Source organism: Cyprinodon variegatus, unplaced genomic scaffold (genome assembly GCF_000732505.1).
Source record: "Cyprinodon variegatus isolate N-32 unplaced genomic scaffold, C_variegatus-1.0 Scaffold186, whole genome shotgun sequence".
Classification (NCBI taxonomy): domain Eukaryota; kingdom Metazoa; phylum Chordata; class Actinopteri; order Cyprinodontiformes; family Cyprinodontidae; genus Cyprinodon; species Cyprinodon variegatus.
In genome coordinates, this window is record NW_015150639.1 from 54996 (window position 1) to 78838 (window position 23843).

The 23843-nt window shown below is 35.7% G+C and overlaps 1 protein-coding gene across 1 annotated transcript in view; it reads left to right on the forward strand.

Annotated features, from left to right (window-relative positions):
* Positions 1-23843, forward strand: part of atg7 (autophagy related 7) — a 92223-nt gene that overhangs the window by 38029 nt on the left and 30351 nt on the right. Inside the window, exons 15-17 of the mRNA XM_015379141.1 lie at positions 524-599; positions 11034-11114; positions 16269-16391. Coding sequence (XP_015234627.1) covers positions 524-599; positions 11034-11114; positions 16269-16391 — 280 coding nt within the window. The remainder of the gene's footprint in view (positions 1-523; positions 600-11033; positions 11115-16268; positions 16392-23843) is intronic.

A 23843-nucleotide genomic window follows, 5' to 3' on the forward strand; every position in this document is an offset into this window, starting at 1 on the left:
CTCTCTCTCTCTCTCTCTCTCTCTCTCTCTCTCTCTCTCTGAATCGTTTTCAATAAAGTTTCGTCTACAAGTACCAAGCATAACCTTATGGCAACAGTCATAAGGGTCTACTTGTAAAAGCAAAGCTGTTGGGCTACTTACAGGTTTAAAAAGAAATAAAATTTATTTAGCAGGTTTTTGACATAAACCTGTGTCTGAAACTGTGAGCTATGAGATTAGCAAATGATAATCTTTCTCACAACGGGTTTGATGCTTTTTCCATTTATTTTATTTTCGTAATGTATTAAAAATCTATCAAGAGAACCCAAACATTTGAGATTTCAAGGAATTAAACTCATAGTTTAGGCATTTTGTGATTTGTAATCGCAATATCCCCTTCAGGATTCATCTGTCTTTATCATTTTCTCACATAGAAGGTTTAAATTTTCTTTCATTCAGAGAATATTATGTTTCAGTTCTGTTTGAGTAAAGGTTTGGATTTTTGACTCCAAATAGATTTTCTAATGTTGATTTCCATTTTCAGGGGCTATGCTGTGGCCAGCAGCAGTGACGACAGAATGAACGAACCTCCAACCTCTCTCGGTCTTGTACCTCATCAGGTCAGAACTGCACAGACCCTCTTATAATCATCCATTTCATTACCAGTGAAACGACTCTGCTTTGAGCAGCATGAATAAATGCATAACAATCATACTTATGCAGTATGTAAAACGGAAATAATAGGATTAAATAACCATTTTTGGGTCACTCTGGTTGCACAAGTTTCAATTTATTGTAGAACTGTACAAATTCTCACTGTGCCAATGGTTTACACAGCTGAAATGTAAATATACGCCCACTGTATTGTTCAGTGCAGTGTAGTTTACATTCTGTGTTTAGTTGTCAAGAGTCTTGCTGGATATTTGCTGGCTGGATGTTTGACTACTTTCCTTGGCAGAAGCAGTAAGGCTTATTTAGATTTGCTCTCTCTTAGATTTAGTATTAAAGCACAGTCAACATATTTTCAGTAGCTTTGAAGTCCATGTTCTAGGAAGGAGGTTTCAACAATGTTAATGTTTGGTAACCTTATGTTTTCATAAACAACTTAAAAGGTTTAGATTGCTCTGTCAATGGCCACTTTAAACAGATGCGTTTTTATTCTTAATATAAAGCAGCTGAGGGTTTCAACACTTTTACAGCTTCCTGGGAGTGTATTCCAGATTTATGGAGCATAAGTGATAGAGAGTCCCAATTCCGTTATTAGTTGGATATCTGTCCGATATTTGCTAAAAAAACTAATATCAGATTTTATCTGCTGTGATCAAAAATTTGGGGTATATCATGCTGATAGAAATGCTCTGCTTCTGCTAAAAGCTTCAGTAACTCATTTGTTAATTTTACATGTGTCAGTCGTGGCCGAACTTGGTTTGAATCCGACCTGGGGTCCTTTGCCGCATGTCTCTCCCCCTCTCTCATGCGACCTTCCCTGTCAGCCTACTGTCCAAAAAAAATGAACCACTAGGGCCGTAAAAAATACCATGACCTCGTCCGACAAGATTTTCTGTCAGGTCTGATGCAAAATCAGATTCTGTTTTTTCTTGCCTTAAGCCATTCAGTGATTTATAAACAGTCTTCTTTAAAAGTCTATTCTTTGAGAGAAAGCAAACCAATATAATGATTTTAGTACTGGAGAGATGTGCTCCAATTTCTTTGTTTTGCTGAGGATGAAAGCAGCAGCATTCTTGATCTGCTGCAGCTATCTGATTGACCTTTTAGGCAGAACTGAGAGGACAACGTTGCAATAATCAGTTCTTCTAAAGATGAACACATAAAGTAGTTTTTCAAAGTCCTGCTGAAACATTGTTCTATTAATTCTAGAAATGTTCTTTAGCAAATTGAAGGATTTATGTGTCTCTGAGGGATCAGTTCCGAGTCCATTAGAACAACTTCTTAGCTCCAGTGTTTAAGGGGAGCTCACACTACCATAAAGCGATGTTCTAGGTCACATGACCGACTTTGCAATGGATGGACCCTCTTTACACAGGCCAGGTTTGAAGGAGGGCACCCCACACAAAGCATCGCTGCACGTCAAGTGCTGTTATTTGCTATTATTATATAATATATGCTATTATTTATTTTAATATATTTTAATTGAAACTAATAACTGGATCAAAAATTAAAGTGTTGATTTAATCAAGTCAAACTTTTCCCCAAATGCTATTTAGAGTATCTAAGATGCAGTGAGATTAAGCCTTTCTTTTAAGCTTTTCACTTGATGCTTAGAGGCAGCATCATGCTGAAGCAGAAAAGACAAAAAAAAATTATCCAGAGAGCTAAAGCCATGGATTACTGCTGTCCCAGAGGATCAATTCATAACTCATTGCAAGTATTGTTATACATAAGTCTGTGCTCAATTTATTCATAAAGAGCGTGGAAAAAGAACTATCGTTTCTATTGTGGTCTAAGTTTCAAGTCTTTTGCAGTCCCAGTTGGAATTGTCAGAGTACACATCCTTTTTGGAGTGAGGTGTTCAACCGAAAAATTTGAATGACAGAATGCATTTTTTTCTTTTGTGCTTTCTCTCTCCTTCTCATTATGTTTAAAATAATGTTGATAAAAGCATTGATATTCTGCTGCACATAAAGATCGAGTGTAAATTACTGAATCTCCATAAGTGAAGGCATTCTACTATACTATTATCGATCATAGTAAACCTCTCTGGTTCAAACTAAGACCTAAATGTCCTTTCAAATCAGAAACCTTATTTGGGTTGTCCATGATAGTTATTGGCCTATACTTAGTATTTGATAATAAATTCAAATAAATGGCTAGGTAACATTTTCCTATTTCTTTGTTTTCTAGTCTTTAATATACACATAGATCATTGTATTTATCCCTTACTAGCTTGTGACGTTAATAACCAGCAAAATGTATTCTCTTTAAGTATAAATGCTTGCATGAAAATAACTCCTAGACTACAAATTGTTTTTCCTACAAAGTAAAAGGTTCTGGAAATTGTGTTGTGATTATAAAATATTGCTTGTTTATTTCTGTTTTCAACTCTTTGTTGTGAGATTTACTTGACAATATGCACAGGAAATGTTTGTGGTTAGAATTTACTTATCTCCACACAAATCAAAATACTTCTCTCTCTCTCTTTGACTGGTGTGAATGAAGTGCAACCACTTCAAAAATAATCAAGCCGTAACTTGCCCTTCATTATGTTTTCAAATTAAAAAGCTTTAATTGGTCCTGAATGAACTGAAAAGTAAAACTACGGGGAAATGGATTTACTCTGTTCAGTTAAAACCTTCATATTCTTTTAGTTAAGAGGTCTTCAACAGGGGGTCCACAGAGGTACTGCATGGGGGTCGCGTTTTGGTTGATTACTTTTCTTTTATATTCCCCCCTGCAATTTTTTCGACTAATTGAAATGTCTTTAAATCCACATTAACATGAATTCAACACACTGTAGTAAACAGATAAATGGAGACAGAAGATGTCTTTCAGTCATCAATGCACACATTCAGCGACACACAGGAGCTCTTTCAAGCTGGGCACCGTTTTATGCACAACACCTGTACCATCAATGAGGAATAAGAATCAGAAATGCATTAATAATCCCAGAGTGAAATCACTTTAGTTACATTACACCATTTGTAATAGAGTGACTATAGAATCAGTTTGATATAAAGCAATTTCATACAATATATAAATTAAGGGGGTCCCCATTTAATCTCTCTATCAGTTTGGGGGTTCTTGGGCTGGAAAATGTTAAAGACCCCTGCTGTAGTTCAAATAACTACAATTTAAAGCAGTATTTTCAAAGCAGAACTTGTTAATAAATGTTATTTACACCCATATACAGAATTTAAATGTCTCTTGTTCCTCAAAATGGATATAGCTTTATGTCAGGTCATTTCAGTGGTTAATTGTAGTGTTATTAATAGAAAGCTCAAACTGGACCATTAATGAGCAGACTGCTCATGACTCAAAGCTGCTGTAATTAAGAGACATCTGTTTGAGCTAGACTTGGAAACCCATTTACTGAGCATTTAGGGCAATTTTTTAATGACGTTCATCCTAAGGCTGCTGATATAAGCGTATTTGTTTTGGTTTTTTTTATTTAAAGTCTTTAGACCCTTTCAATATATCTAATAGGGGTGGGTAATTGGCAAAGAAGTCACGATTCGATTCGAATCACGATTCACATGCCATGATTCGATTCTATCACGATGCATCACGATACTTGACATGTTGCGATGCGTTGCGATATTTTCACTGAACACTGTAAGAAAAAGATACAGCCCTTACCAGTGGCTGACTGGCTGGGTGTGATCTGGATAGTGTCTTCAATTGATACCTAACTGAAAGCAACTGAATTCATACATACTGTAGCTGTATTTATTGAAATGACTTTTGGAGATGTTGCCATGAAAACAAATACTTGACAGAAATATTACTATTAATGGTGTGGACACACTGACAAAAAGATCTTAGGATTCATCAAACTTAAAATAACAAAATAAGGATAATCAGTGCCGTTTACATGGCCTCAGTGGTCCTTTAAACCAATGAAATGAAAACATTCAAATGTATATTTCCCCTTTTGCAAATGACGTGCATCATATCAATTTCATTTTTACCTTCTTTGTTTTTAAAGTCAAAATGCATCCAAGCATCTGACTTGAAATGTGATGGAGGCGCGGGGCAAATATTCATAGTGTCCTCCATGTTTTATTTCATATGACTCGTCGCAGTATCTCGCGACCGTACATGCTTGTGACACAAAGCAGCGGGCGTTAACACATCCACAGCGACATCTGCTGGACTGAAGTTGTATTCCACTTGGTTAGGCTGATGTGCGCCAACCATTCATGTATTTTATTTGTTCATTTTTTTAAATTAAGAATCGATACTTGCCGTCAAGAATCGATGCAGTAGATCACAAAAATTAGAATCACGATGCATCGTCATGACGATTATTTTGCGCACCCTTAATATCTAATATAGGAGTGGATCATGCAGCTTTATAAATAACTTACATGTGTTTACAGCCAAATTAGACTTTATGAAGTGCTATTTCCAGCACACAGTCCATTTCCTTTCAGTTCTAAAATATTTCTTCCAGGCTTTACTATAAGTCACATGATGCATATGTTAAATCTCAATTTTTGAAAAACTTAAACTGAGTTGAATGTGTGGATTCTGCTGGTCGAACGGTTCCCGTGTCGTGTTCTTGGTGCAAGGCACAACTCCACAACCTCTTTTCAATCATGACTACATCTTAAAATCAGTAAAATGTAAAACATACCATGCTCCATTCAAATTGTTATTTAAGTTTGCATCTAAAATTAGATTGTAGGAATTCTAGGTGAGGAAATTGCTTCTATAACATTGCTACAGATGTTATAGAGTCAAATGAGTCACTAAAATTTGCAGTCATTTGTTTTTGCATAGTGCTGTTTTGTCCTTGTAAAGTATTTTAACATGATCAGCTTGGTTTTATTTGCTTTGTTGCATCATGTGATTTATTAATTTTTTGAGCCACTCTTATAAATTTTGAAAGGATACTGTGTAGAATTTCCCTACATTGTGATCAGATTGCTACCAGATATTGTCTGTCAGAGAGATGATGTCACATTTGAACTTACCCATGAATACAGGGGACCTAATGATCGACTCAATGTCTTGAAGTGCCACAATCTGTAACTTTGGACTGCATAATATTAGGAAAACATCTGACTCTCATATTTATGCTGAATATTGTAGTATTAAGTATTTGCAATGAACCAGCATTTAACTCAATGTATTGTATACTTTTAATAATTAAATCACAATAATATAGCTGTAGGATATCAGTCACTGAGAAATGTGGAGTGTGTATATTAGTGACATACACAGCCTGATGGCATGACAAATATTATATAATTAGTTGATCAAATACTGCATTAAGGGTTGTTTGTATTTTGTGTACACCTTTTAAAATGTTGCCAGACTTTTAGTCTATATTTAATTCATGCAGATTTACTTAGGAGCAAGCCCAAATTGTCACACTTCCATCACTAAGCCTTGTAGATAGTAGTATGTCTTTTGAGGTTATGTCATTTAGTTTGTTTTTCTCCTATGTGTTTCTTTTTTTCTTGGGGGTTTTATTAGCCTCAGTCAAGCTGTTATGCTCTTTTATGAAAGTAAAGCCTTTCTCCACACAACCTTGTTTAACTAAACAATAATAGACCTCATCATACACAGCTAACATCCAAGGACTGTGAGTAAGGTCCTCTAAGCTTTTATTTTATTTTTTTTTCCTTTGCAGTTCACCACTCAGCTACTCTGTAATAACCTTGGGTTTGTTCATCGCTTGAATTTACAAGAACCCCAGTCTATGGAGAACCCACAGAGTCATTAAAAAAGGAAAACCAGACATTTCAAATTTAACAATTCATCATGCAATTTGAAATCCAATTATAAAAGTGTTTTCTAATTGTCCATTTTTAATTGAAATATTAAAGAGGAATAGTAAATTGTGTTTATTAATCCTTTATTAAACAACCAATAACACATCATAATTACTCCTCAGATGTAACTAGCTTCCTTATTGGTTATTTTGTCAAGGAAGTGTGGCAGTGTTTCCAGAGAGCTCTGGGAACAGAAAAGGTAAATGGAGAAGGTCAAGCAAAACGAAAATCCAATTTGCAAAAGATTAGGAAAGGTATTTATAATCAGATTTATATATTTTTTTTATTTAGAAATAGGATTTGAAAATACATTTTCAAACTCCAATATATAATAATAGATTCATTAATAAATTTTAGAATTCTCTTTAATAATCCAATTTAAAAAGTGTAATTAGAAAAAGCTTTGATTTCAAATTGCCTACTTTAAATGTTCAATTTGAAATGGCTGCTTTTTCAGTGCCACTCTATACATGTCTGCCAGAGTGTCTCTGAACACAGTTTGTCCTTCAAATGATCAGCCTTTATCTGTGAGTCTGAATCAAGAGAGGACTTTCAAGTAAAAACCACTCATCAAACGTAATCTTTATGACTTATCAAATTTTTGCTTCAGTTTTCGCTCTAATGCTAGCACTTCTTCCCTTCTAGAGCTAGAGTGTCTGAGTTGATTTAGATTTATACATGCATATTGGAGGCTGTGGAGGCTCTATTAATGAACAGAATCAAAGGAACCAAATTAGACATTATGGGAAGGAGATTTAAAGTGACTTTGCTTCTCAGAATATTTACACACATTCTCTGATTTGCTTTGGTCTACTCAGATACAATATAGTGTATTGCTTGTGTTTTGTCTCGGAGAATGAAAAAGTCCTAAAATTTAAGATAAGTTTAAATTAATTAGGTTTATGGATAGCAGACAAAGAATTATCTAATAACCCTAAAGTGTTTTTATTTGTTGTTAGTTTTTATTTTACATTAATATAAACTTAATAATCATACAGTTTAGCAAAACAAACCAAAAACACTTTTATTAATTTAAAAGATCCTGAAAATTGGCTGAAATCCTGATTAAAAGCTCAGATCTGTGGTGACTCACTAAACAGAGGAAGATTAGATGATTTAAAGCCGTCCAAACTATGTTCTTGGCTAACAGGGTGCTGCGTCTCACCACCTCCATTTGCATCATCGTCATTATTCATCATCCTGAGAATATGAATCCGTGCCATTTGCTTGACACTTTTGCTGCTGAGGATTTTTCTGCCAAATCACCTGTAGGAAAATGGCCTGCAAATGCTTCTGTGTGTGTGTGTGTGTGTGTGTGTGTGTGTGCAGACAGGGGGGGAGAGGTGCCAAAAAAATAATATGTCTGAGAACATCGCTGAGTAATTCTTGAGTATTATAATATATATTAAACCTGACATGCTGGGAATATTGAGGCTGATGCTGCTTGCTCTTTTTCAGTGGTACCACAGCGACAGCTTGTGGTGATTTAAGAAATCAAAATCCCATTTCATATCTCAAGTGTCAAATATTTACTTTACACTTGCTTTGATAATTTTTCTACTGTTATTTTAGAGCTTATTTAGGTACAGGGGGAACTTTTAAGTAAGTGCAATCTCCCTTAAAGTTCATTAATGTTTTATTCTCCATCTCAGCAGTTGCATTGAGGAATATTTCTTTCCATGTTAAGTTTAATAAAGGTCATCTTTACAAATGAGAAATCCGTACAGAAAAAAGATTTAAATTACTTCAAATAAACCACATTAGAAGCCCATCTAACATTTGTAACAAATGAAAATAACATCTAAGGTTTTATCAGTTTTGTTCAATTGAAGTCTGTAATTAAATAATTAATGAAAATCTTATCAGAAGATTAAACTTAATACACATTATTTTTTTGTTCTTTTTTGTGTTATTGCTTAACCATGGATTCTGAAAAGAAACTCTGAGTCTTCCGCTCATAGGCTTCTGATTTTGGGTCTAATTTTCTACATTGAATACTGCAGGTTTATATTAACAAACATATAGAAGTACTAAAACTTCTTTAACTTTTTTTTTTTTTTGTTATTGAACCTAAATAGGTAATTTGGCCTGATATGGCTCGGTTACAAGGTATTTATACCTCTAGAAGCTGTTTACATTTTATGAAGCCACAACATCAAACTTTAATGTTTTTATTGAGGTTTAATGTGACAGGCCACCAGGAAATATAACATATTGTGAAATAAAAGAAATAATAACAATGCCTTTAAGTGAATTTAAAATAGAAACTCTTGTTTTGAACCCAGCTGTTCTGATCTTAGATGTTCAATAGAATGATTTGGATTAAAACATATTTTCGTGTTAGTATTACCCAAAAGTCCAGATCTAAGAATACATAAAACAATAGTGACACAAAAGGGCTTGAATGCAAATCTAATCCAGGCTTTTCTGTTTTATTCCCATTTCACATTTCTGCACTGCCTGTTGATCCGTAACAGGAAATCCGAATAAGTATGCTAAATCTTTAAAAAAAATACTTCAAATCGTTAGAGTACTCTGGGAAAGTCTGTAGTTAACTTTCTTTATGCATAGTGATGTGTATCCAATACATGGTGTCTTTAAAGGCTCTGCAAGTTTATATCCTTTTATTCCTATTCCACCCATTCGTCTACCACTCTGACCTATTGGACTTTTGTGCTTTGCATCATCCCATCTTATATTAACACCAAATTACTCTGATTGTTATTGCAGTCAAATTAATAGTCTGCCCATCTATTTTTTCATTACTCTTCCACTGAATATGCCAGTGCTACACAAAAGAACAGAGATGAACAGTTATAAAAGACAAGAAATGAAGTAGAAATGAGGGTATTATTCAGATGTGGTAAGCTGATGCTTCTTTATGTATCGTAGAAATGGTAATTGGAAACATAAAATACAAAATGTGGCTCAGAACGTATGTACATCTTCACATTCTTCAACTCAATTCGACCTCCAGTATGAGGTTATATAACATTTTCTTTATTAGGAGATTTAAAGGGGTTAAACTGGTCTTATTCTTCTGCTTCCAAGAAACCAGGGTACTCTAACTTAAGTGCTCTAAAGCCTTTTCTTCTGCTTCATTTTACTGCATCTTCACTCATTTTTCTATCCAGCCCTCAAACCCAATGATTGCAGCATGTTAAGCAATGTTTGCTTAGGGAAGGGGATAAATAGAACAGAAATTATAAGCAAACATGCCTATATGTACAGTATAAAGCAATGTAGCAGTTTGTGAAGGTTTGTATCTTTAAGAAATAGGAAATAAATGAAAAGAATACCTAATACACAATTATAGGCTTTTAATTTCCACAAATGTTGCTACTGTAACTCTGAAAGGGTGGATACATTTTTAGAAATAAGAGATGCCCAGTGGCCTTGGTGTTATTAAGAGACAGTTGTGAGATGTGCATCTAATTATTTTAATATTAGAAAAATGGTTGTAAAACATGGGTTTTCAAGCATTGGTGACTTGTTTAAGATCATGCCAGGATCTTATAAAGATTGTAGTAAAAACTTTAATTATGCTTTTTCTCTGTTTTAAAGTAAAGGCTCCAACTAGGATTTCTAAAGGCTTTTTTAAAACCATTTCAGACTGATGGATGTGAAAGAATTCATTTCTTATCTGTTCCTAACATTAAGACATGATGTGTTTTTTTCTGGGATTTTTTTTAACCTGCCGCAAGTTTTCATACAGGTTCACCCTTTACTAATGTCTTAATGTGGCAAGTCAAATAAAATGGTGTTAATCCAAACTAATTTATTGTTCTCCAAGAGTGAAAGTTAGGATTTCACATACATAGCTCTGGGTTGGTTTATTCATCATAGAAAACCGAATTCATGATAGAAAATCAAAAACATATCTAGAAAAATTTCATTTTATGTCATTTTATTTTTGTTTATTTAATGCTGTCAATTTAAAGACATTAAATTGCTCATTAATTATGTTAAAAAATATATATTTTTTTTATTTTCTTTTTTTATAATAACAAAAGTAATTTTGATGTTGACCTTTTCCATAGCTGAGTATCCCTTCTAAGTGTTTTAGACATGTTCTTAAGAATGAGGCTCCTTCCAGAACAAGCTGCATTACAGCTAATATACAGGGCTGTTTATTTAATCCTTTCCTAAATGTGTTGGTTGCTTTACCATAACCATTTTATTTGCTTTGATTTTTACAAGAGGATCTCAGGACACAGCTTTTGTTGTGCTTATACTAAAGGTGTATAAAGACAACTTTGGAAACTGCTGCTTTGCACAGTAATAAAGATGAATACCCATAGTAGAGTGAGAAAGGAAAACAGTAATAGTTAAAAAATGTTGCCATCTACCTTTTCACCTCCAGAGGGAGCTCTCTTCTTTGCTATTAAGCCCAAGACAGAGTCTCAAAGTTTCTTTATAAAGTCACCACTAGTTTTTTTTTCTACTAAATGCAAGAAATTATATTAAAGGTGAAGGGGGTTCCCAGATTTGACATCAGGAAGGTTTCTTACAAACTCTATAACCTTTTTTTTTTGTTTGTTTGTTTTTTAGAACATTTATTGACTTGTTGGTATTTTCTTTTATTATTCTTTACAGATCCGAGGATTTCTGTCAAGGTTTGACAACGTCCTGCCTGCCAGCCTGGCCTTCGATAAATGCACTGCCTGCTCACCAGTTGTAAGTGACAGTTTGTCTTTTCTCCAGCTCAAACCGTGAAGTCGTTTGTCGGAAAGGCTTAAAAAGTAATGAAGATGTATAGATTCTGATTTCTTATCAGATCATGTTGTGTTACTATGTGACAACTGTTTTGAAACACTAATTGCAGTCAAAGCAGAAATTGAGGGGATTCCCAGCTCTCCCATTTTCATATTGTCAGTGTAGCTGTGTTGAAATGTTGTTCCTAGAGGAATACTAAAGAGACGCACACAGGAAAGCTGGTTAAACCATCTGGTAACAATCAGGCAGCAGTTGCTCACTGATGTCAGAAAGTGTCGTACGCTCTCACCATTGCTGTGTGTTCACGAGTGTGTATAAGTGAGTGTGTGTAGATGGGTTGTAGAAGACTCTAGATAGTCTCAATCTGCCAAATAGGGGTGGGAAAAATTACCCTTTCATGCTTTTTACTGCTTTACTTTTGGTTTATGTGGTGAGTTGTAAAAAAGTGAGAGCCCTAAAGAAGGATTTTCGATTTACAGAGAGGGGTAGTTTAAAAAGAAGCCAGAGGAGACTGATAGGTGGGTGGTTGCGTAGGTGGGGGGTCAGTACGGAGGGGGTTACAAGCAGAGGAAATGTAGTAGTGAAAAAAAGGGTGTTGTGATGAGTAGAGGGCTGGTTCTCCCTTATTCTCTCCCCCAATCTGAATGCGCTCTTTGTGTCGATAAAGAGGTCATAAAGCCCCAGATCTATCACTTTCATGTGAGGACAGAGAGAAACTAAGAGACGGAGGGGGGCAGGGAGTTTGCTAGCTTCAGCTCTGAAACTTCTCTCCACCTACGCTTTGGTTTGTGGAGAAAAAAAAAAAAAGGATGGTTTTCCAGCCCATCTTAAGGTGTCATATTTCTGTCCGTGTGACTGATGAAATGATTTGGTGTGCACAGAGCTGCTCACATGGTCTGATGGGTAAAGGCTGTGTAGGCAGGAATAATGGACATGAGAGAGAGAGAACACATGTTGGTTAGGCAGGGATAAAGGTTGTGAATTAAATAGGTTTTAATCCGACCAACACATCTTTAGCTTCTCTGTTTTGCATTTGCTTATCTGCCCTTCACTCTTTTCTTTTCAAGCTACTCCAGTTTCAGTTCAGCTTCTTCCTTCTCCTCGCTTCCTGAACCCCCCCTCATATCTCTCCACTCTTTTGTGTATCCCTGTGCCCATATATCGGTGTGCTCCCTTTAATGGCGCTGGTGTGTGTTTCGGTCTTTGTCTTCCCTCTGGATTTGTGTGTGTATTTCTGCTGCAGTCAGCTGTGTGCTGCCAGGTCACTATGGAAACAAAACAATTCAGCCTCTGTCTGGGCTGGAGCGGTTCCTGTAGAGTTGGGGCTTTTCACTCTGTTTGTGTGTGTGAGGGTGTATGTGTTTTCTAACTCTTGTGGGGCTGGAAGCCAATAAAACTACACGCCAAAGAGTAAATCACAGCTGACGTGGCATTGTCTAAAACCATGCCAGACACCTCTTACTACAGCTACTTGGACACACAACAAAATGTGCCGCCACTATAAATGGGAAACTTTTTTCGTACATTGATTTAAAATTTTCTCTAAATATCTCTTCTCTACACATTATTAATGACTTAGTATAACTTTTGCTTTTTAATAAACAAGACAGAAAGAAAAGTATCTTTCTAAATTGAGGTTTATAAAAAATCAAAGGCTTCTGTAGGGCTAAATTGATCTAATTTTCATTAATTTGATGATAAATCCACCAATCAGGACATTTGAGAAAGATTTGGACGCTGTTTTCTTTATTGGGATTTTATTTAACAGACCAACATACTGGTGCATACCTAGAGTTTAATAAAAATGTTACATGAAATTACCTTTTGTAAAGAAATACGATTAAATTACATTTGAAAGGATTTTCAGTCTCCATAAGGTTTACACATCTAGAAGATGAAATCATTGCCAGTCTCTGCAAAATATCTCTACATTTATCTGTGAGATTTCTCATGGATCTAATTTAGTCACTGTTTAAGAATTAGTGGATGGTGCAGCTGGTCAGGTGACACCTCTTTTTTGAGATGTATTGAGACATTTTTTTCATTCTATACACTTGGTATTGATTAAAGCTTCTTTTATATCAGCATACATCAATCACCTCCTAATCATTTGTAGTAACTGCAGATTAGCGACTTTTAACAGAAACAGGGAAACATAAACAACACTATTCCTTGTACTTGACTAGTTTACTGTCTATACCAGAGCAGATTTACTCTGAAGTTAAAACATTGTTGAGGCTAATTGATGTAACAGCATGCGGAATAAAATTGTGCTTGGCTTGTGGGGAGTAAAGTTGTCAGACTGGCCCAGTTTGGGAACCTGGGGGTGGATGAGTCATATTTCCTTGTGTGTAGGACATCTCACATGCAGGTGCACAGAAAAACCTTTCATGCAACCACAAAATATAATCATCAAACACCGTATTATGGTAGGTCATACCCTTAAATGCATCTAGAAGGCATTTTCTTTGTTTTTAGATATCCACTTAATTCTATGACTGACTGGTTGATGTTCTGCCAACAGTTAATATTAAATTGGTTCCAAATTGGATCTTTCCTCCTCAGTCCCTAACTTTGCTTTATCGTTTTTGTCTCTCTAGATATCAAATATATTTTCTTCTTTGATGCATTTCAAAGGTAGCGTTTGATTCAAGGATGTTTGCAATGACTAAATGACCAGATCCTCAATGGGAGTCAGGTTGCTATCTGTGGCTTCATCAGGGACATTTTAACAACATTGTTTTTTTGGAGTGTCGTGTAGCCGAACCTGTGGATGGAAATGGAGAATCAAAAAAATGAAAGATGAAGAAAAGAAAAGGGAGGCTGAAAAGGTGAATGGCGGGAACATCACTGTGTATTGTGGGTGGTGTGTCTGGCACCAGGACCAGACGCCAGGTCGAGTCTGCAAAACAGACAAACGTTTATACACACATGGACTAACATACAAAGGCAGTGCTGAGTGCAGTGTGCAGATGTCTGAAGCAGTAGTAACTCTACACCTGCAGAAGAGGCTTCGTAATGTTCATGAAAGGCTCATCCAATCTTTGGGAGGAAGTCGCAAAGGCAGAGGATGTTTGTGTGTGGGTCTGTGTGTACCAGGCAGTGGTGTGGGGATTTGAAGTCCTGTTGGGACATCAAGATAAACACATCGGTATGGCTGTGGAGGTGTTAGCTGGTGTGTTTCAGAGGTTCAGCAGATGAAAAAAAAAAATTATTTGATTTTAATTTCATTTTGATTACACCCTGTTAATCCATGCTTTTGCATCATAATGATTTTGTCTTATATGCTCGACACAAAGAGTGCCAGAACAACATTACTTGAAGACCTATGAGTTCATAAATCATTTATTTCTTTTAAATTTTTTGTTGCCATGTTTTGACTTTTGTGTTTTCCTAGAGTGGTGCTGCACAATATTAGACAAATCTGTCATCGTAATGTTATTGTTAAATATTACAATAACAATACTATTTACAAATTAGAGCCGTTTTACATTTCAATCTGATTGGGAAATTTTGTGCATGTAAACAGAGCTAGTGCGGGGAATGCGCATTGCAGTTTTAACAAATAGCCATAACTCAGCATAGTCATGTGGTGTCCTATCCAGTATATAAATAATCTTAACTGACATGTTATCTACAAGCAGACCAGACATACAGAGTTATTTAGATTGTTTCATTGCTTAACAAGTAGAAACTGAGGAGTGCAGCGCCAAGATTCGTCGTGGTGTCCCTCTATAGGGCTAAGGCCAGCTCTGTGCAGAGGTCCAAAAATTATTCTCCTAGGGCAGAACAATCTTTGACCATTAGTTCCCTTTGGCTTCTTCCATTGGTGACATGTTTAAGCATTACATTAATCTAAAAGTCAAATATTATGGAAAAGTATACAACACTTTAATAAAGGTTATAAAAATAAGTTAACTTTGATGCATAGCATAATTTTGTTCGTGTAAGTTTAAGTTTATGTGCATTTATATTACCGTCATTGGTAGAGCAAGTGATGATGCCATTTTTGGGCATAGTGTTGCATTTGTAAGTGGGGTTAGGCGTTATAAGTGTCGACTTCAGCCTAAACCCTTTCGGTCGGGCATCATTTTATCAGACATGCCAAAGCTCAGTCCTCGAAGGCCGCTGTCTTGCAGGTTTTAGAGGTTTCCCTGCTTCAGCACAGGTGATTCTGATGATTGAGTTCAACAAAAGCCTGTTAATCAGCAATCCTGATCTTAAACCTTCAGGACAGTGACCCTCGGGGACAGACTTTGTTCATGCCTGGATAAGGCACTTGCTATTCTTAAAGGAATTCTCCTATTGTATCATGTACAAGAACTTCCAAAAATTTGTAACATGTTTTCCAAGTGTTTATAATGTTTATAATGACCAAAGAAATACTGTAAACTACTACTAACAAAAGCTACTGGTTTTCCACCATCTTTCTCCACTTTGTACACCATGTCCACCACCATTTCATTCCCAGTGAGAAACGTAATATCCTCTCATAATTGACATTTGTATCTAAATCTACAAGCAACGCAATCTAAAAACCATTCAAGTTTTACTTATAATTGATGTTTTTCTATATTTTTTATGTTATTTCATTGTATGAGGCTAATGCACGGGACTAAATGAGGTTCAATTTCATTGTTTGGGTTGAAATGATAAGCTCAAACTTATGAAGAACATCCACTTTGATACCCTTTGGTTAAAAAAAAGGTTTAATGCTTAGTCAGTGAAAATAAATTCAAGTGGTGAATTGTGTTACTGGCATTCTTTTATTAATGCATTGTATTTAAAAAATAGTAGGCTACCAAATATGGTGTCCAAATAAAGCTATTCTAATCTATTCTATTGAAGGAGTTTTTTGTAATTACAACATTGCAAACATTGAAATTCTAGTGTTTTTCATTCAATGTATTTTGCACCTCTAGTTTAAGGTATGCTATTTAGTAGCCTACCTTTATTTCTTTTTTTTTTATTTCTATGATAAATAAAAGTGTAAGACATTGAAGTTAAATGAAAATACTTTGAAGCAGTCAAAGCTTTACTCCCTACATAGCAGAGTTTATATCACATTAAACTGCCTTTAAATGCTTTCCTTGTATTTTTCCTCTTTTTATGCAGGTCCTGGACCACTATGAGAGGGAAGGTTTCAGCTTTCTCTCCCAGGTTTTTAATTCCTCCCACTCATTTCTGGAAGACCTGACAGGACTGACTCTGCTGCACCAGGAGACACAGGCTGCAGAGGTAAATCACAGCCCATAAAAGCCTGTTCTGCTCATTTGGGCAGAATTTGATAGGTGCATTTTTAATAGTTTTTAATTTCTAGTTAACAATTCTTTATCTGTACACCTGATATTCACAAATAGAGGTCTTTTTTTTTTTTTTTTTTGCACATCTCTATTTTTCACATATCCATTACTGTGAAATGTCCACAGCTGTTACTGATTTTTTTATTCTCCAGATACAGAGTTTTATAATATAGCATTATATAGTACTATTGTAAAACACTGTACAATACAGCATTTATTGGTTTATTTTCCTATCGGTTTTTTTTTATACACTTTTTTAAGGTGCACATTGTGTGACCACTTCTACTATAAAGTAGTAGAAGTTTTATGTTTTTATTTTTATATTTTATATATATATAAAAGTGGGAAGAAAAACAACAAGTATGGCCAACGATTATGCGGAGACCATTTTTTTTTATTTTAGCATCTTGCATCATTGCGTCCTTTACTGCTTGCGGGACACTTAAGCAGTTCACACAGGAGATCTCACACAAGTCGCATATATTTGGAAATGTGAAACAGCAACACAAAAAAAGTCGGATTTCGCAAAAAAATCGGAATTGGGCATTAAGGCCTGCAGTGTGAGCGTATCCTTTGAGCTGTGTGATTGTAATTGTACTCTTGAGTTGAACAGGATGAAATTCATATTAGCACAGTGCTAACTACTTTGCACACATCTGTAACAGTGTTCTATAAGAAGGGGACAATGTGGAGTTGCTTCCTATAAAATGTCCAAGTAGTTTTTTTAAATGTAACTTTGAGTTATTCAAACTATTGTTTGGATATTGATGAAATGGTAAAAGTGTCAGACATGTTTGGAATTTGCCAAAGTGCATCTATGGAGACTCCATAAAAAGTAAAACAGATGAGCTTGAGGTGAGTTTGACGTAAATTCATCTTTAATGGTAAAATAATGCTTTTAAGGTTTTTTTGGCTTTTTATGTTTGAGATTTGGCTTAAACACATGGATTGATAGCCTTCAGGGAACAAATGTTTGTGACTTTGGCATATGACAGTGGCAGTCCTGCAACTGTAGGATTATTGCTTCAAACCCCAGCTTTGTCCGTCTGTGCAACACTTCATCCAATGATTATATCAGAATGCCCAAGGGCAGCTGTGGCTACAGTGTAGCTTACCACAATCATGTATGATTGTGTGAATGATTAAATGTAGTCCTCTGACTAGAAAAAACACTTTAATATTGTGAGTACATGCCCTTTACTATTTATGTTTGAAAAGCTGAACTTCCTTTATTATTGCTTTTAAAATTTTGCAATAGGCTTTTTTTCCAAAGTGGAGAAATATCTCTCTACTCTTCGACTTTTCTGACATGGAGCTCAAGTTTGTGGGCTTGAGGGAAAAAAAATCCCGGCAGCCATCCAGAATAGTCTGTGTTGGAATATGGGTGGTTTTCCTCAAGACTCCCCTCTGACAGCACAGAAGGAGTCGAGGGAGAGGCAGTGAGGTAGCGTGGGTGGTGGAGGCTGGGTCTGATAGTACTACGGTGTGGGAAATTCCCATGTACTTTCTCTACAACTGTAATATATTAAACATCAGTGGTAGAAGAGGCCTGAAAAAGCCAAGAAAGTTTTACTGGAATATAAAAAATACAATAAAGAGAGACTGGTCAGAATGGGGAAAAAAGAGAAAGAGAATGACAGGATGGAAGTTAAATAGAAGGGTTTCTCTATTTACTGTCCATCTCCACTTCATTCCCTATCATTTTGTATATCTGTTGTTTCTTCCTTCTCACCCCACCCACTCTCTCTCTCAGACGAAGCGTGTTGAAGAGTCTGGCGTCAATCCTTTTCTCTTCAATCAGAACATAGAGGGATTGTTTTGATTGCTCGGCCCACTAGCGCCACAAGTCCTAGCGCCTGTTTCCTTTACACCGATTACTTTTTCTACAAACTAGTGCTCTTTGTGAACATCCTGTAAAGATTTTCTCACTCTCCCCTAATTCCAGGAAGTGATAAATGAGGTTTTCATTTATCAGTACTGAGAACAATATTCTTCATTTGGAAAACCTAGAAGACTTTGTGGCTTAGTTTTTTGCTTATTGTAAACTTAAACATGTGTGGTGTGAAATAAGGATTGAACGTCCTAAATATAATTTGCTTGAAACAGTTATTTCTATATGTAAATTATCTCTCTTAGTTTTACTTTGATACCCTACTAATAAAATTTCAGAAACCTAAGCAATTTGAATTTGCATTAAAAAACACCATCTTTTAAAACTTTAGTTGTTTTCTCCTTAATGCATCAGTCTGTATTACATACAGTGAAAGAGTGTCTTTGTGTGTATTTGCACACTCTAACGTGTGTGACCAGTCTAAACTATAATTTACGTCATGAGATGTCTCCAATATGTACTTAACGTCTATTTTGGGTGAGTGTGTAACATGAGAACCACTTTTTACGCGGCCACTGTTGGGTTTTGGGGCAATTCAAGTTTGGTGAAATTTTAGACTGACTGAAAGCTGTGCGTAGATCTTTGTGTGTGTTTGAGAGCGTGCGTTAGTGCATGCTCATAAGTCACGCACAAAGCCCTGTGAATGGCTCCTTTGTGTAAGCAGCCCTGCTAGGATTTCAAACTGTGTAATGAGAAATGCTGGATGGAAAATCTACTACAAATCTTGCAAAGGTTTTTTTATATATATATATTTCAGACATTTGTATGTAGCATAAGTATTAAATCCTTTGTGACTCATTTTGTTACTACAGCAATGTAACATACATGTCTTGATGTTTCGCTGCACTGTAAAAAAACGTAAGCGTTGTTTTTGAAAAACTTGAGAGCGATTATATTTTTATATTTTGAAGATTTTGAAGATTTGCAAAAAAATAATTGCTATGGAAAAAAAAAGATTCTGGACTTCATCCTTTTGCCAATTTAAGTGTTTTCTTCAAAGTATATTACATTTTAAATTAGAGCAGTGTTTCTCAGTGGCTTTTTGATTTCTACTTTCTATTTATGTATTTATTTTTTTACCTCAATCATTCTGGCAGTGCTTGTAAAGCTAGCATAAAAATCTGAGCAAGCAGTGGCAAACTTTTCAATGCATTCTGTTGCTGCTCCGAATGCAAGATGCATAAAATTATGAAACACAGATGCAGTTTTAACAAAAAACCTTTTTCATAAAACCTTAAACCAACAATAAACTATAGAGTGTGTTTTCAGCAGCATTTTTCTATTCAAATAAAAAAAAAAGTTATTAAAATCATTTTTCCTTTGGTTCTGACCTAAAACTGATCAATGGAACGATATCCTACTTTGAAAAACCTTGTCAAGTTTTTGACAACATCAACAACATAAACATGGATTTTCAGCACCACATACACATTGATTTTTGCTCCTGATAAAAGCATCAAAGCTTAGAATAGAAAATGAAGCTCTTAGGTCAGTTTCCTGTTGTTTCTGCTTTCTGTCTTTAGATGAACCAGAGCTAAGAAATCACATTGACAAGGCTGACTAGTGACAGGAGTTTCATTGCTTAAAGGTATATAGGACAATCTTTTATTTCCTGGTGGATCATCTAAATAAGTGGTCCTCCTGATTGTCAATCATTCTGGTGATATTTTTACGTAAGGCTGTCCTACGTGCTCATCCCGTTAGCTATCTTTTTCTGCACGTGTGCTCCTTTAGAGTTTCAGAGTCATTGAAGCTCACCTTTCCCTCTGTGGTTCTTTGAAAATAGCAGAGGGTTGTAAAAGAAAATGTGTCTATGAACTGTATGAGAAGAAAAGAAAGGCCTCAGAAGAGTCAAATATATCGCAGAATGCTTTGCGTGGAGAGCTCTCCTTGCAAAGAATTATGGGAATTGCTGTCACAGTGGTACGCTGTCCCTACCCAACCGATGCATCTAATAACAAAGATGGTGCAGGCACCGCGCAGTGGAGGAGGATTTACGTGACCAACGGGGAGCAAAAAGTAGTGATCATCTGTTCGAATGATCAGTTAACTGAGTTCACTATAAAGTCCACTATATAGTCCCCACTCTATATACTGATTGAGGGATTTAGGGGTTAGGGCGGACTTTCGGGCACAGTAAGCTTTTATGAGCTATGAGAACAGCAACTAAACAGAGTGTGCCCAAGGAGAAATGGGCTCCTGCATGATCTCGCACGTGCATTTTTTTTTAAATCAAGAGGGCGGGTCTTTAAAAAAAAATCGCGAAATCTTCCACAATACCTTTAATTAACAAGACAGGGACACTCACATATCCCAGTGCAGCATCAGAACTGAGACACCTATGCATACTCAGCTTGCTCCACCTCCTGATTTCTTTGTTTCTTGCGAGTTTAACAATGTTCATGTTGGTACAGCATCCAGGGTCCAGCATCCAGTCAACAGCTCTTTGTTTCTCAGGAACAGCGAATCTCATATAGTCTAATTCTTACTGCAATTTGCCATGGATAATTAGCATGTCTTGACAAACTGCATGACTTCTATGTATAATAAAATGTTTGCCAGATTACATTGCAGTGCAGTTGTACCACAATCTTTCACAAGGTTAAATTACTCAATTGATTTATTTTAGCCTGTAAGAGTGTTGCTGGTACAAGCAGGTAAAGTTAAATTTCTACAATTGACAACAGAACTATGACAGAGCTACGTTTGGCTTTATGGGATTCTCTTGATGAGAAGTTCCCAGTGACTGATGTGACTGGCAATCATCCAGGAATTCACAGAACCATAATAGCACTGAGATGGTTTTTAAGCAAAAATACCCCCAGTGGACCAACGCTTGTGATGCTGCTTTTGGTCTAAAATTGGTGTACAAGAAACCATGAATACAAAATTTCAAAATAAAAAAGCAAATAATTATATACATTTCTAATGCATTTTAATATATGTCATTAATTAACGCGTTAAAGTCCCAGTCCTAATTAAATATCAAACATAACTGTTTAATTATGCTATTAAAAACTGAAGAAATCTAGAAATTAAAGTTTAAAAAGCAATGGAGTTTTGAACAAATTTTCTGTACTAATTTAGCTTGAAATGGTCAGAAAGTGAACTCTTGAAAAGGATGTTCATCATGTCTGATATTTAAAGGTGACATATGATTAATAATTCAACTTTTCATTATGCTAAGTGTTTTAGGGAACACACCCATACCCTGCAGTCTAAAGGCCTCTGAATGTACCAAACACACCATGTTGGTTTTTTTTATCTGTCAGTCCCCTCAATCTACAAAGAGTAACAACTGTATTACTTCTCACACTTTGGCATTTTTTTTAGTAACATGATTGTCATCTGTTTTATTTCCTTTTTGGGACTGTGAAACCTCAATAACAAAGCTCTAAATATTTTAAAATTTAACGTCTATCACAGTTTATAGATTACATTATGGTATTCTCTACATAAGACAACTGCAAGATGAATTGAATGAAGGTTCAATTGTAGCTCTTAGGTTGACTGGGTTTACACAAAATAACAGTAATGCAAAGCTTAGAGGGAAAAGACACACGTTTATGTACATTTATTTTAATGTTTTTTTCACTACCCAACAATGCTGCCTTGCAGCAAGGAGGTCGCGGGTTCGATTCCTGGCCCAGGGACTTTCTGCATGGAGTTTGCATGTTCTCCCTGAGCATACGTGGGTTTTCTCCGGGTACTCCGGCTTCCTCCCACAGTCCAAAAACATGGCTGTTAGGTCAATTGGCTTCTCTAAATTCTCCTTAGGTGTGAGTGTGTGCATGAATGGTTGTTTGTCCTGTTTGTCTCTATGTTGCCCTGCAACGGACTGGCAACCTGTCCAGGGTGTACCCCGCCTCTCGCCCGTAGACAGCTAGAGATAGGCACCAGCACCTTTGGCGACCCCACTTGGGATTAAGCGTGTCAGAAAATGGATGGATGGATAGCCAACAATGCTTTCCAGTTGAATATAGGATACTGTGTCAAGAAAAATATATTATAATACTGTGTCTATTCTACAACAAAGCTGTTTCTCGGGAATAACTGATTTTTAACACATCAGTTCAATAAAAGTATAACACACCAGACAATAGTTTAATATGAAAGAATACAGGCCTACTAATATGTTTCTCTAGGACTCTTTCTCAAGATCCAAGGTAGTTCATTGGGGTCATTCTTTACCCCCATCATTTCCACCATGTCTGCTAGGTTGTAAACTGATTACCGGGGTAGATGTCTGGTAGGAGTCTAGTATTTACCCTGGGATTACCCTAAACTTTCAGGGTGGAAATACGTCAAAGAAGTGTATAAGCACTTAGCATAACATTCTCAGGAATATATTTCAGTCATCTAATTTGAAATTCATCCACAGTCCATATGCTATGTTAATCGTAGCTGTGATATGTAGTGGACCTTTACTTTTCCCCCTTGAGGAGGCAGAAGATGAAAATTTTTTTGTCAAAGCAAAATCTTTTTTAAAACATATTTTTGAAACGTCTCATAGACGCTTTTAACAAAAACAGGTCTTGAGTAACAAGCATAACAATCAAAAGAGGAGGGTGTATCACCGAACGGTTTTAGGTTTAAAAGAAGTAGGCACTCTGTATGCATTTGTGTCTGCAAGTCTCTTTTGAGATAAATCCATCTAAATTTATTAAATTTGTGTTTTTCTTTTATGGTTTCAGCATGGTGAAAAAGGTCAGAAGTTAAGGTTAAGTCACAGTGGGTTCTGAATACAATGCAAGCTCATTTATTTCTCCTTTGGAACATGAGCAAATCAATTCCTAAGTATGTCTGTAAAAAATGTTTAAACCTCATCCAGTGATACCTTATCACAAAGTTTAGAAAATTAAATTGCAAGGAAGGAGGAAGTTGTTAGTTCCAGTAAGGTTTTTATTGCAAAAAGCAGGGCTAAAACAGCATAGCTGAAACCCAGCTTATGAGTTTATGATAGTTCAAGATAGTTTTTTAATTGACGCTTAAAGTTCAGAGTAATTTTACTATAAGTTTAAAACACCAACATTGAATTATGCCCAATTGGGACATTTTAAACAAAATAATTTTGTGAGCTGTAACATATCTTTCTATATTCAATAGTTCTATTCCAGTGACTTCATTGATTTAAATTACGGTAACTTTTTCCCATTTTGAATATGATCAGAATTTTCACATGTTGACATGCATATTACATATTTATTTAAAAATGGTTTTACCTCTAAAACGTGTTTATCAACTATGAAATCAACATTGGGATATTCATCTGCTCTTTGTTTCAGTTCTAAAAAAAACGCTCTTGTTTATATTTGATTATCTAAAGAGTTTGGGTCAGGGCTTATTTTTCTTAGTTGATGGTATTTATAGATTTGCAATAATGTGTATCATTATTTGAGAAGCATTTAGCTGTACCATCAGTAGAGGTGAGTATCGGCATGAGTGTTGTGATTCGATACATGTCGCGATACTTGGGTCACGATATGATATTATCAC